The sequence below is a fragment of the Rhinichthys klamathensis genome, unplaced genomic scaffold (assembly GCF_029890125.1).
Source record: "Rhinichthys klamathensis goyatoka isolate OS25496 unplaced genomic scaffold, OSU_Roscu_1.1 h1tg000059l_1, whole genome shotgun sequence".
In the NCBI taxonomy this organism is placed as follows: Eukaryota; Metazoa; Chordata; class Actinopteri; order Cypriniformes; family Leuciscidae; genus Rhinichthys; species Rhinichthys klamathensis.
This window is the reverse complement of record NW_026606604.1, coordinates 8873741-8885950: the sequence shown is the minus strand read 5'-3', so window position 1 is coordinate 8885950 and position 12210 is coordinate 8873741. Positions and strand designations below refer to the sequence as shown.

General features: G+C 36.9%; 2 protein-coding genes across 2 annotated transcripts; one reads left to right on the top strand and one right to left on the bottom strand.

Moving 5' to 3' along the window:
- Window positions 1–1006: 1006 nt before the first annotated feature.
- rbis (ribosomal biogenesis factor) lies at window positions 1007–1917 on the bottom strand. The gene is made up of 3 exons (XM_056249274.1): window positions 1744–1917; window positions 1534–1650; window positions 1007–1340 (listed from the first exon to the last, which is right to left on the bottom strand). The coding sequence occupies exons 1-3, from the start codon at window positions 1852–1854 to the stop codon at window positions 1272–1274; spliced, it is 297 nt and encodes a 98-aa protein (XP_056105249.1). The 5' UTR covers window positions 1855–1917; the 3' UTR covers window positions 1007–1271.
- Window positions 1918–3346: 1429 nt separating this feature from the next.
- On the top strand, window positions 3347–8310 carry ca2 (carbonic anhydrase II). The gene is made up of 7 exons (XM_056249272.1): window positions 3347–3546; window positions 4224–4421; window positions 5239–5357; window positions 5454–5546; window positions 6328–6390; window positions 6498–6653; window positions 8131–8310. The coding sequence occupies exons 1-7, from the start codon at window positions 3513–3515 to the stop codon at window positions 8248–8250; spliced, it is 783 nt and encodes a 260-aa protein (XP_056105247.1). The 5' UTR covers window positions 3347–3512; the 3' UTR covers window positions 8251–8310.
- The last annotated feature ends 3900 nt before the right edge of the window (window positions 8311–12210 follow it).

Genomic DNA, 12210 nt, shown 5'->3' with positions numbered 1-12210 from the left:
CTCTCCCTGCAACTTTTTGTTACCCTCCTTTCCTGCCCCTAGACCAGAAAGGGGGCTTGTAACAGTATGGGTCAAATGTAAACGAATAGTGCCAAACGCGCTGTTTTATTGGTCAGCGCGGCGCTGGTGAGATTAGTCATTTTAATTTATTTGTTTCCCTCTGAAAAAACACTTTCATTGAAATCTAGTGGCTCCTTTTTTTTTATTCTGCCTTTTTTTCCCCAAATGAATGCAGCTGGAATTAATGCAATAAATATGTTTTTTTTTTTACAAAGATTTCAAATTGTTTGTGGTCTATAACCTGTATCAGAATGAGGTTCGCAATGGTGCGCCCGAAGGCATGGGTTGAAGACCCAGTCAGTGACGTCACGATATGCAAATTTGTTTAAATTCATACCGACGTAATCACCATGACCAAAATTATCCTTTTTTTTTTACATTGAATCTAGAAAAAAAAAATATAGACCTACCTACCGACCCTTTTTTATTTTTGCTTCAAACCAAAATATTTTTAAGGATGGCTTAAACCATAGCATTGTAGTGTACATATAATACACATACACAAGCACATGTCTCACTCATTGGTTTAATTAGTTCTCAAAAAGTTCTCAAATTTCTCAACAAATTTTGCATACAGGAATTAAAGGAAAGGTTCCCCCAAAAATGAATTCACCTCCATTTTTGTAAAACCATACCTTCTGCAAAACTTTGAAATATCATGAGGCAGAGAAAAGATGACAGAATTGACGTTTGTTGCTGAAATAGCTGACTAGTAAGCCAATTCACAATGAAGCTCCGAAATGCTGTTTTAGTGCTGAGAACTCAAAAAAGCCTGACCTCTAATTCAAATAAAACACCAGCTAATGTTCTAAATGCCAGCAACTCGAGTGGCCATCCCTCTTGCAAGTGGGTCACAGGTTCAAACATCGATCCGAAGAATATATAAAGCCCGTTAGAGCTGACTCAATACAACAGAAAAAAAAACATTGTTACAAAAGTGCTCTGATTGATATTCAGTCTTTAATGACTTTGCTCTTTATGCTTCAGCAAGCAAAGACAATATTCAACTCCCAAAACTTCCAAACCTATATATATATTGAATTAAGCGTGGCTGTGCGATTCACATACAGAATAAGACTGCAAGTATAATCATTAAAAAAATTACATTGATGACTTGCAGGCATGATGGACTGTTTTTGTTATAACTTATATGGTATATAAAGTTTCTCTGATTAGTCCAGAGTCCATTTTTTGTATGTAAAAATGTTTTTCTAGAGTTGAGAGAAAAGCTGTGCAGCGCCATCCACATTGACAGCTTCCCGTGGAGCTTCTCTGACCACCTGAAATATACAGTTTACATGAGATCTTATACAATCTACACACAGCATACTGACACATAAGGCATGCATGTCATTACATTAGATAAAACAGACAACTGGCATTTCAGACACCAACACAACACCAGCACACTTTACAAAAAGTGTATAGAAACATAGCAATTTTACAGCTGCAAAAAATATATAGATTTTTTACCTTCTGTCCTTTTTTGGATTCACTAGTCGTGGGTTTTGATATATTTCTTACATCTTGCTGTACTTCTGTGAACATTTGATTTAAGCTCTCCACTTTTTCATTCCTCACAGTGTTTATCTAGGGGGAGAATGTCAACATATTCAACGCAAAAATCTCAAAACTGCCCAGTCCTAAAAACACATTAATAATGTAAACAAAACATGAACTTACATGTTTCAGAGAGGTCTTGACAGGTTTCGCTTTGGTCTTGGGTTTTGACTGTTTGTTCGCAACCTGAAATACATTCTGCTGTTTTTTACCTCTCTGTTTATTTTTGGCCATGTTTATCTTGAAGCCTGTAGACTTTCTGGTGAATCCTCAACTCAATGAAGCCGCAATCTGGACGTCTAAATCCCAGTTAAATGAGAGGTCCAAATATGAACAGCAGACGGATACCAATATGTGGCTAGATTTGTAAGTAAACGTGTCTAAAGAAACAAATTCAACTACATATAAAAACGTCGCCTCTATTCCATAAACAGGTATACGCAGTTTCAACTATCAACCCATCAACAGCTCGTTCCTCCAACCACATGTGTGCTGTGGCTTCTGTGCTTTCCCGGCAGTGTAAATGTTCATTAGCGCCATCTAGTGATATGGAGAGTTCGCGAACACTAAAGAGAAGGCCACGATTGATTGAAATTAAACTATTGGAACAAACAAAGTACTGCGAAATTACACTTTATTTGTCAGTTCAGCTTTTCAAATCTGTATTCGTAAATTCACACAAAACTCTCAGGCAGGCTCAGCCATAAGACTGAAAATAAGTTGTGTGGTAGATTCAGATAGATTGTAATATCTTACAATTTCTAAAATATCTATAAAGTAATATGCATTTATTGTTTATTGTTCATGAAAATGTACACATAGGCCTTATATGTAGCATTAATCTAGGCCTATACAAATTCTAAACATATATTTGGTTTAGACATTTAGCCTACTTTTTTTTAATAATCAAACAGGATACATTTGTGCATTTATTCACATTTTGAGGTCGAGCGTAGTTTCGAGTCTCGACCACGAGATGGCAATCAAATCCAAAACATAGTAACTTTATCAATGCACATAGCAACATTTACAAATGGTATTTAAAAACATCTCGACTAAAATAACATCGGTTTTACTATTTACATAAATTGCAAGCTATTTTCCAGTACTACAATCATAATAATAATTTAAAATCTACGAATTAAAAACTAAATTGTAAAAAAAAGGTTACTTTTTTATTTTATTTTTATCCCTTTATTTTATTGTAGAGCCTATAATAATAATAATAATATTGATAATGATAATAATAAATACACGAATTACTGGCTAGTAGCCTATCTGTTGGTGTTTGTGTTACATTTGTGACACTATAGCCTAAATACAATATGGTAGTAGCCTACGCTAGTCTATATGTTCATCATTTCATTAGGCTACACACACTGACTGTAGCACATTTTAAAAAGAATTTCTGTTTTCAGTCATAAGGTATTTCTTTGTAAAGCGTCAAATATTAGCTGTAGTAGCAGAGTGTTGCGTAAACCCGCCATTCATTCTCTCTGCTGGAGGATCTGATGGAGGGATGATTCATTTACTGCACTCATTGACATTACTGTATCACACTGTCACTTTACGTCATCAGAACCTGGCGTGCCACAAGTATCTGATTACGCAATCACAGAATGTTAAGAATGTCTGTCGAATGGATCCGTAGATCAAAGCAAACGGACTCCTATATTCCCTCCGATGCGAGCGCGCATTCCGAAAGAGTGAGCGCGCGCAATATCGATCTCTTCTCTAGCTCCTCCTGCTGATCACATATTTAATATACGGTCATGTGAACAAACTGCGTCCAGAAAGGCGCTATATAAACCTACAGCTTCTCTGTCTGAGGACACTTACACTGCTTTAGGACACTTGAGGACACTTGAGAGAACCGCGGCACAGCTGTCATAATGTCTCACGGATGGGGATACGCAGACCACAACGGTACATTTACATTTACTTTTTTTTTTTTTACATTTACATTTTACATAACGGTAGGCTAAGATCTCACACGCGATTTGGATTTTTCAGATTCATATTTCATAGGCTATTTAAATATAACATGTAAAATTAATCATATTATGCCTCATTAACTGCATTTGCCCTCTTTGCAACTAAGACATGATCACCTTGTCTACTGCACATTCAGCACTATATGTGACAAGTACAGAATGTACAGATGTCACGTATAGCCTACTATATGCATAAATAAATGCATATAAATCGGTATTTTGTAGAACTGGCCTATATATTTTTTCTTCTTCAAACTAATGAAGATTTTTTATTTCATCCCAAATGCAGATAATACTTTGGACGCTGCAATTCAAATGCACGTGTTTGCCCTTAAATATGTTTATTCAAATGCCTATTTTCAAATTTCCTTTTTCTTCTTCTTTCATATAAAGGCTTTTAATTCCCTCCAGCAAAGATGTAAAAGATATTAAGCAACTGTTGTGGTTTAAAAAGCAACCATTGAAAAATACATTTAGTAATCTAAGGATGGATGCTGCTCAAATGTGTATTATTTGTTTTATGAATATCATTTCATGCACTGTAAATGTATTTTTGTGCCAGATGCATAGAATAGCACTGTTTAACCTCTGTGTCACCTTCCACTGCAGGACCTCAGAAATGGTGTGAAAACTTCCCCATTGCTAATGGACCTCGCCAGTCTCCAATAGACATTCAAACCAGTGGAGCGTCTTATGATGCTACACTGAAGCCGCTGAAACTGAAGTATGACCCCACCACTTCACTGGACATCCTGAATAATGGACACTCTTTCCAAGTGACCTTCGCCGATGATAACGACAGCTCAAGTTCGTGACCTCTTTGTTGTTTCTTATAATGAATTGCCAGCCTATTCTTGTATTAATCATTAGCTTAACTTAGTCAGAGTGTTCCTGAAACGAATGTAGTGTTAACCTAGATACTAAGAAGGAAAACTTACAATAATAATGTAATCCCAGAGTATTATTGCTGAATATTCACTGTAAAAAAAATGATATGGTCAATATGACAACTATGTTTTTACTTTGCTTTAACTCATTAAAAATAATTTAAGTAATTTTCAAAAATATTTTTATAAGTTATAAAATATTAAACTCATGTTTTAATGTAATTTCAGTTAAAATGACTGAAACATCCGAGTGGATTGTACTTAAAACTTTAAAGCAACTTTTTCTGCACACTATTGAATATGTGCTCTTTCTGGAAGCATTTTGAAAGTTGGCTTTTGCTCCTACTACATAGTTAAATATTAATTTACAACAGCATTCTGTAATGTTGTAACTTTTAATAGATAGTTTGCAAACACAATTTTATAGGTTATGCTTATTTATAGGTTATAGTCTATTGCATTGCATGTCTAAGCAAGTGTAAAGCCTAAAATTAAACTGATGTGTAAAAAATATCAGTGCAACACCTCAGCTCACTCACCAGTGACAGCTTCTTTTCAGAGTTGTGGGAAATCACACATGTACACACAAGATTGCATTAAAGCTGCTAAGCAGTGAATGGTTTGTTTTAAGAAGGCTATTTAAGAAAAGGGAGAGACCTGTGTAGCAAGTTTAACCATTTAACCTACACATTATGCAACAGACTTAACATATATCACTGTGTTTGTTTGCTCTATAGTGCTGACAGACGGCCCGATCTCAGGTAAATACAGACTCAAACAGTTCCACTTCCACTGGGGGTCCAGTGACGACAAAGGCTCCGAGCACACAGTCGATGGGAAATGCTACCCAGCCGAGGTATGAATCCCTGAGCATATACTGGGCAAATGTGTTCATGGAGATTTTTTTATATATATGATTAAATATTAATGTACCTAATAAATTCATCTTTAGCTCCATCTGGTCCACTGGAACACAAAATATCCCAGCTTTGGGGAAGCAGCCAATAAGCCTGATGGTCTTGCTGTGGTCGGAGTTTTTCTGAAGGTTTGTGTGCAATCTTACATTTTGGTCTCACTTTAGATTAGGGTCCGATTCTCATTAGTAACCAACTATAACTTTTAATTCAAACTCCTAGTTGTTAAGTTTAGGTGTATAGGATTAATGGATGTAGAATATGTTCATGCAGAATAAGGCATTAATATATGCTTTATATGTACTAATATACAGCCAAAATCCTAGTAATGTGCATGATAATAAGCTACTAGTTAATAGTGAGAATTGCAAACACAAGAACGAATTCACTAAACAGGCACAGCACTTGCTTATGATATTTTTGCACGGAAATAAAATAAATCAAATGTAATAATAAAACATAATATAAAGAAATTAAACAAAATAGTATGCCTCAGTCACATTCTTTTCACAAACCTTTTCACAAATTTCTATTTCTGCTTTTTAAACTTTCTATTCATCAGATCTATTAAAAGAAAATGTAACAGTTTCCATGAAAAAAAACTGTTTTCAACATTTATAATAATCAGAAATGTTTGTTTAGCAGCAAATATTAGAATGATTTCTGAAGGATCACGTGACACTGAAGACTGGAGTAATGATGCTGAAAATTCAGCTTTGATCACAGGAATAAATTGCATTTCAAAATATATTAAAATAGAAATTAGTTATTTTGAATTAATTATATTTTTATTTCAATTTAAAGTAATAATATTTCTCTATATTACTGTTTTCTATATTTTAATATTCTAAATATTATGCCTTCCCACAAAATTAGGCTTAAAAATTGTTTTTTGTTTTTGTTTTCCATCAGATCGGTGAAGACAATCCTAAGCTTCAGAAGGTTCTGGATGCTATGGATGCTATCAAGTCCAAGGCATGTCTACCAATTCAATTACATTTTATTGTCATTTTTATTTCTTGCTGAAGATTGAAATCAGTTCTGCTTCATTCATGGTCAATTGTGTGTTTGTTATCTTGCAGGGAAAGCAGACCTCATTCACAAACTTTGACCCAACCTGCCTGCTCCCGAAATCTCTGGAGTACTGGACGTACCCAGGGTCTCTGACAACCCCCCCTCTGTACGAGAGCGTCACATGGATCGTCTGCAAGCAGCCAATCAGCGTTAGCTCTGCGCAGGTGACACAATTTATACCAGCAATACAAGCATTGAGGGGAGTTTAAAAGCCACATGCTAAGTACTAAAGTGTGGCATCTCGCACAGAGATTTGGATGTGCATCTCTAAAAGAGCAGAGAATACCTTGTTGACTCTTAACAGTTATTAACAGAAACAGTTAACTGAGATCGTGAGCAAAAACACAAGCTTGTTGATTTGAACAGGACTAAAATCACAAGTAACATAAATGAAACACAAATTTACATAACCTTCTTAAGAAAACTAGTCCTAAAAAAAAAATCGCTATAAAGCCAAAACAATCTCTGTTACCATAAATTGTATGTTTATCTCTGTAAAGCTGCTTGGAAACAATCTCCATTGTTAAAAGCGCTATATAAATGAAGATGACTTGACTTGACTATTTGGGTAGGGTTTGCAAATGGGTAAATATGAACATCACATTTTCTTTTTAACTTATAAATATTTTGGTGAAAATTGCGAATAACTCTTACACTACTGTTCAAAAGTTTGGGATCAATAAGATTTTCAATTTTTTCGATAAATTAATAATGCTATTTGAGCAAGGACCCATTAAATTGGTAAAAAGTGAAATATTTGAAATAAATGCTGTACTTTTGAACTTTCAAAGAATCCTGAATTTTTAATATATATATTCAAACAGAAAACAGTTATTTTAAATGAATAACGTTTCTTCTTTCAAAATATAAAATCTTACTGACCCTAAACATTTGAACAGTAGTGTGAATAGTCCTATAAATTCAAAATATATATATTTTTAAAAGTGTATTGCATGTTATTATGAATCAGTGTAAATATATAAATATAAAAATTATATAATGTATTTATAAAATTTGTTTTAAATTAAATATATTGCACACTGTAGTCACTACTTAAAAAAAATCATGTGAACTACCTAAATGTATGCAATCCAATGACAAACCATCCAATCATGATTGATATTACCCAGACAGCAACAGTGTCGGCCCAGATCCGGTTGAATTCACAGATTTGGCCCGGATCTGGGCCGACACTATGTAGTTGTCTGGGTATCTTTTTAGTCTTCAGGCCTTCCATTTTTAAAACCGGCTAGATATTTTCCCTCATCTGAGACGGTTAGACCAGACAAACTAGACAAAACCATAGTCATAGTCAGTTGTATTTTCTTCTCTATTCAACCTCTGTGGCATCTAGCACTTTTGTGAAAATCAACACGACCCTGTCGAATGTTAACATCACGACTTTGGTTCAATGTGCACATAACCTCAGGTCGCCATGCCTCATTTCCTAGCCTCTATGAATATAAAACTAACTTGACTAACATGAAATTCTCTTTAAAATGTGAGAACGAATGAAAATGAGTTTATTTAGGACAGTTAATGTTTAACCAGTTTGCAGAACTATAAGCATTCCCTCAATACATAAATAATAACAGATGATGAAAACTCACAGCATTTCTCATTCTTTCTCTCCCTGTACAGATGAAAAAATTCCGATCTCTGCTTTTTACCGCAGAGGAAGAGAAGGCCTGCTGCATGGTGAATAACTATCGCCCCCCTCAACCTCTTAAAGATCGCAAAGTCTGTGCCTCTTTCAAGTGAAGGATCCCCCAGACCCCGCCACCCCTTCCCCCCTTCCTTAGTAGGATTTGCAAGCGCGGGGCCCCGGGCCAAGGGCCTCAAAGCACCTTCACCCTCCATGCAGTGATGCTGGGCAACCTGCCAGCTGTCCAGCACAACAGATGCGCTGTATGGAGAGTAAAGAGGCTATGCAGGGAATCGTGCGTTTGTACTGCCCCTCTATCTTTCTTTCTGCTTCATTCTCTGGTTTACTTCATTAGTGCAAATGCAAAAATATTTGGAATTAGAATGTGTGCCAACTTTGTATGATGCTCTGATATACATATGTGATGCATAGACAAACAAAACAAGAGAAGCAATACATACACTGGATATTTAATACATAAATGGAGTATTTACGTATATTTGTATTGGTCTAGAGATTAGGCCAGCATCTGAGATTAAACGCAGGGTTACAGCCGATACCTGAGCACATGCCATCTGTGCCTGCTGTCCTTCCCTGCCAGGCTGTAATCTCTGGCAGTCTCAGCAGTGCCGAAGCTTAATGAAACCCAGTGGACTTTTTGTGCAGGCTGCAAGATCTAGAAAATCCCCATTGCAAAATGAACGCACGTGGCAAAATGTCCATGTGGGCACGCTGGGAAATCACGCACAAAATCGATCACATACTGTACAACCAGAGCAGCTTTGGTTTGGAGTATTTGTGCCTCAGATCATTGTAATTGCATATTCTTTTTGTGTGTTTCTGAACGATGTCATTTATAGCAATTGCTATGCACAAGATTTCAGCTTAAAAGAAATAGCAATAATTGCATGAAACCCCGATGTAGTTCCTTAATGTGCCGTTCCTTGTTGGGTTTTGCTTAATGCTATGCTTTAATCTTGGACTGTGAGTGAAATTCGTCTTTTCAGCTGTATTGAACAGCAATGCACAAGCCGTGACAAGCAACATGAGTCTTAATAGAAGCCGACATGCCAATCGCTAAATCTCGCAGGTTAAGCAAGGAGGTCACCATCAGCTCCTCTGAAGCACTGGGACCACTCGACTTATGTTATGCATTTGTAAAGACAACGGGTTTGAAATATATTGTGTAACGTGTAATTGAATGTACTTTACTTGAATTCGAGGGCTATGTTAAGCAATATTGTTCAGCCATACTCCGATCCACTATTTCCGAGAGGTTATTTTAATTAAAGATATTTTATGCTTATTCTGTGTAATGTTTTTGTGATGCAACATACAGTATAAAAGTATATATACAGTATAAACAGCTGTATTTACTAATGCCTTAGTAGTAAATGGTAAATGTTTTAGATGGGAACATGTCATTTCAGCAATTAAAGGTGCTAGGCAGTGATTTTATTGCTGTCCATATCGTATATATATATGCGTTTTCTCCCACCATGCCAGTCTTTTTTTTTTTTTTTTTTTTTTAAGGAGACAATACTCAGCAATGGTGTTGACTTATGAATTTGCACATGGTTTGTCTTAAAGCACAGTAAAAACACCACATAGACATATAAACAACATAAAAAAAAAATTATTTTCACCACAGGGGACTTTAAAACATATAAAGCACCAGCTAAAGGATAGCTTCATAGCCACAGAGGCTACAAATTGAGTATAAAACAGCACCGCTTTGGTTATAGTAGATATATTCACTTAAACGAGTTACAGAAAACCTAAAGAAACAGAAATCGGATAAAAAAGGGTCAATGGTTTACCAAACTCTGCTAGAAAAGCTTCTAGCAGAGTTTGGTAAAACATTGACCCTTTTTTATCCGATTAGCAAATGATTAGCAGCTAGCCTGAGTTATCACTTAGTTTATAGGTGCTGTAGTGAATTATTGGGGAATTATAAGTGAATTATTTGGGAATATCACATATAAAATATCTTTACTGACAGATATCTGAAATATACATCACTTGAAATCACAAGTGGCTTTATGACAGCCCTGTAAACAGTAGAAAGAGAGCCAGAGCCTCCACAGTTTTATCCAATCAGAAATCCTAATCAATCAGAAACACTTAACATGTGAATCATTTTTATATAATCGCCAACATCACACCGCAAAAAATACAAATATCTATATCTATCAGGGACAGATATTTTTGTCTTATTCTAAGCATAAACTCACTTAATTACTTTTTTTTTTTTTAAATCAGAAAACAAAACTTAGTTGTTTTGCTTCTCTGTAACTTGATTTAAGAATTTTTATATATTTGTAATGGAAATTTGTAAGAAAATCATTTTTTGCAGTCTAGATTTGCTGGCATAGTATCTTTTGAAGGTGAAAATTTGGATATCATATAGTTGAAATTAGCAAAAAGTCTCAAGTACAGAACCGCTTACAGCACTTTTAAATGACTTAATGACATTTTTTTACTCCAAGCGGATCATAAGGCCATTACCCCGACAGCAACATATGGCGCTTTTCCACTGCATGGTACGGTACGGCTCGGCTCGGTACGGCTCACTTGTGGCGCTTTTCCACTGCATGGTCCGGTATGGCTCGGCTCGGCTCGGTACGGCACGCTTTGGCGCTTTTCCACTACATGGAAAATCTTACCACTTCTGTCGAGGTTCCAAGCGTACCGTACCGATACAAAAATGTGACGTGAACACACTGCAGATCACTGATTGGTCAGACAGAATCGTCACTACCAGCGTCATTGTATTTGCGAGACATCAAACCCGCTAGATTTAAATAGCCAGTAACAGCCACCGCTGTAGCACCTGTTTTAAAACTACTTGCTTGACTTGCTTGAAGAAAAAAGAAAGAAAGAAAACTTCCAAAAAAGAAATGGCTGAATCGTGGTCAGTGGACGAAGTCCAGACGTTTCTCTCGTTGGTTGCAGAGAAGCGGATAAACTATAACGGTCAGACTATAATCCCACCCACTTTGAAGCGGTACTAACTGCAGTGGAAAAGCAAACCGAGCTAAAGCGAGCCGAGCCATGCCGTGCTGAGCCGAGTCGTACCACGCAGTGGAAAAGCGAAGCGAGCCAAACTGTGCCGTGCCGAACCGTACTGAGCCATACCAGTAGTGGAAAAGCACCAATAGTGTCGGCCCAGATCCGGCCCACATTTGGTACGTGTGGAATCCACATGTAGGCTACCAGATGTGGGCCGACACTGTTGCTTTCTGGGTAGCAAAACATAATATGCATCCCCCTTCTCCACTCAGTCTACATAATATGCCTCCCCCTTCTCCACTCAGTCTAATCCACCATAAATCACATGTATATTAGCACAGTCCGGGCTGTTTTGTCAGCTGTGTCCAGCTAAAACCCGCTGACTCTTCACCTCACGAGCAGTATGACATCATAATTCAATCCCATTTGCATAAATGGTAAATGGTAAATGGACTGCATTTATATCGCGCTTTCACAGACCCAATGGCCACCAAAGCGCTTTACAATTTGCCTCACATTCACCCATTCACTCACTCACTCATACACCGATAAACACCATACACTCATAAACATTGATTTACCTGCGGGTCGCACATTGATGTCAAAGTTCACAGTGAGAGCTGAGAGAACAGGATTATGCTAATGACGCCAGCACGACACATACCGCCTTCATGATACAGGCGACACCTCCCAGGAATCGATGTATTACATAAGAACTCTGTCTGGTGATATAAATCAGAGGGAATAACAGTATAAATCTCACTCACATGGATACACACACGCCAACAAGCAGCTAATCTGTGGCGCAGTAAATCCGAAAGAGCATCCTGGCATGAACACAGCAGTGCGGCAAGAAACATGACCTACAGTCAGGACGTACTACACACACACAGTTCCAGATAGGGACAGACATGTCCGCAGGCTTTCATGCTAATACGATTCAGAGAAAGCAGGCGTATCGTCGCACATTAAGAAAGACAGAAAGATGTATAAAGACGTACGTGAAAACACACACACACACACACACGTTTCATGACGTTGCTGTCACGATTAATGGATTCTCT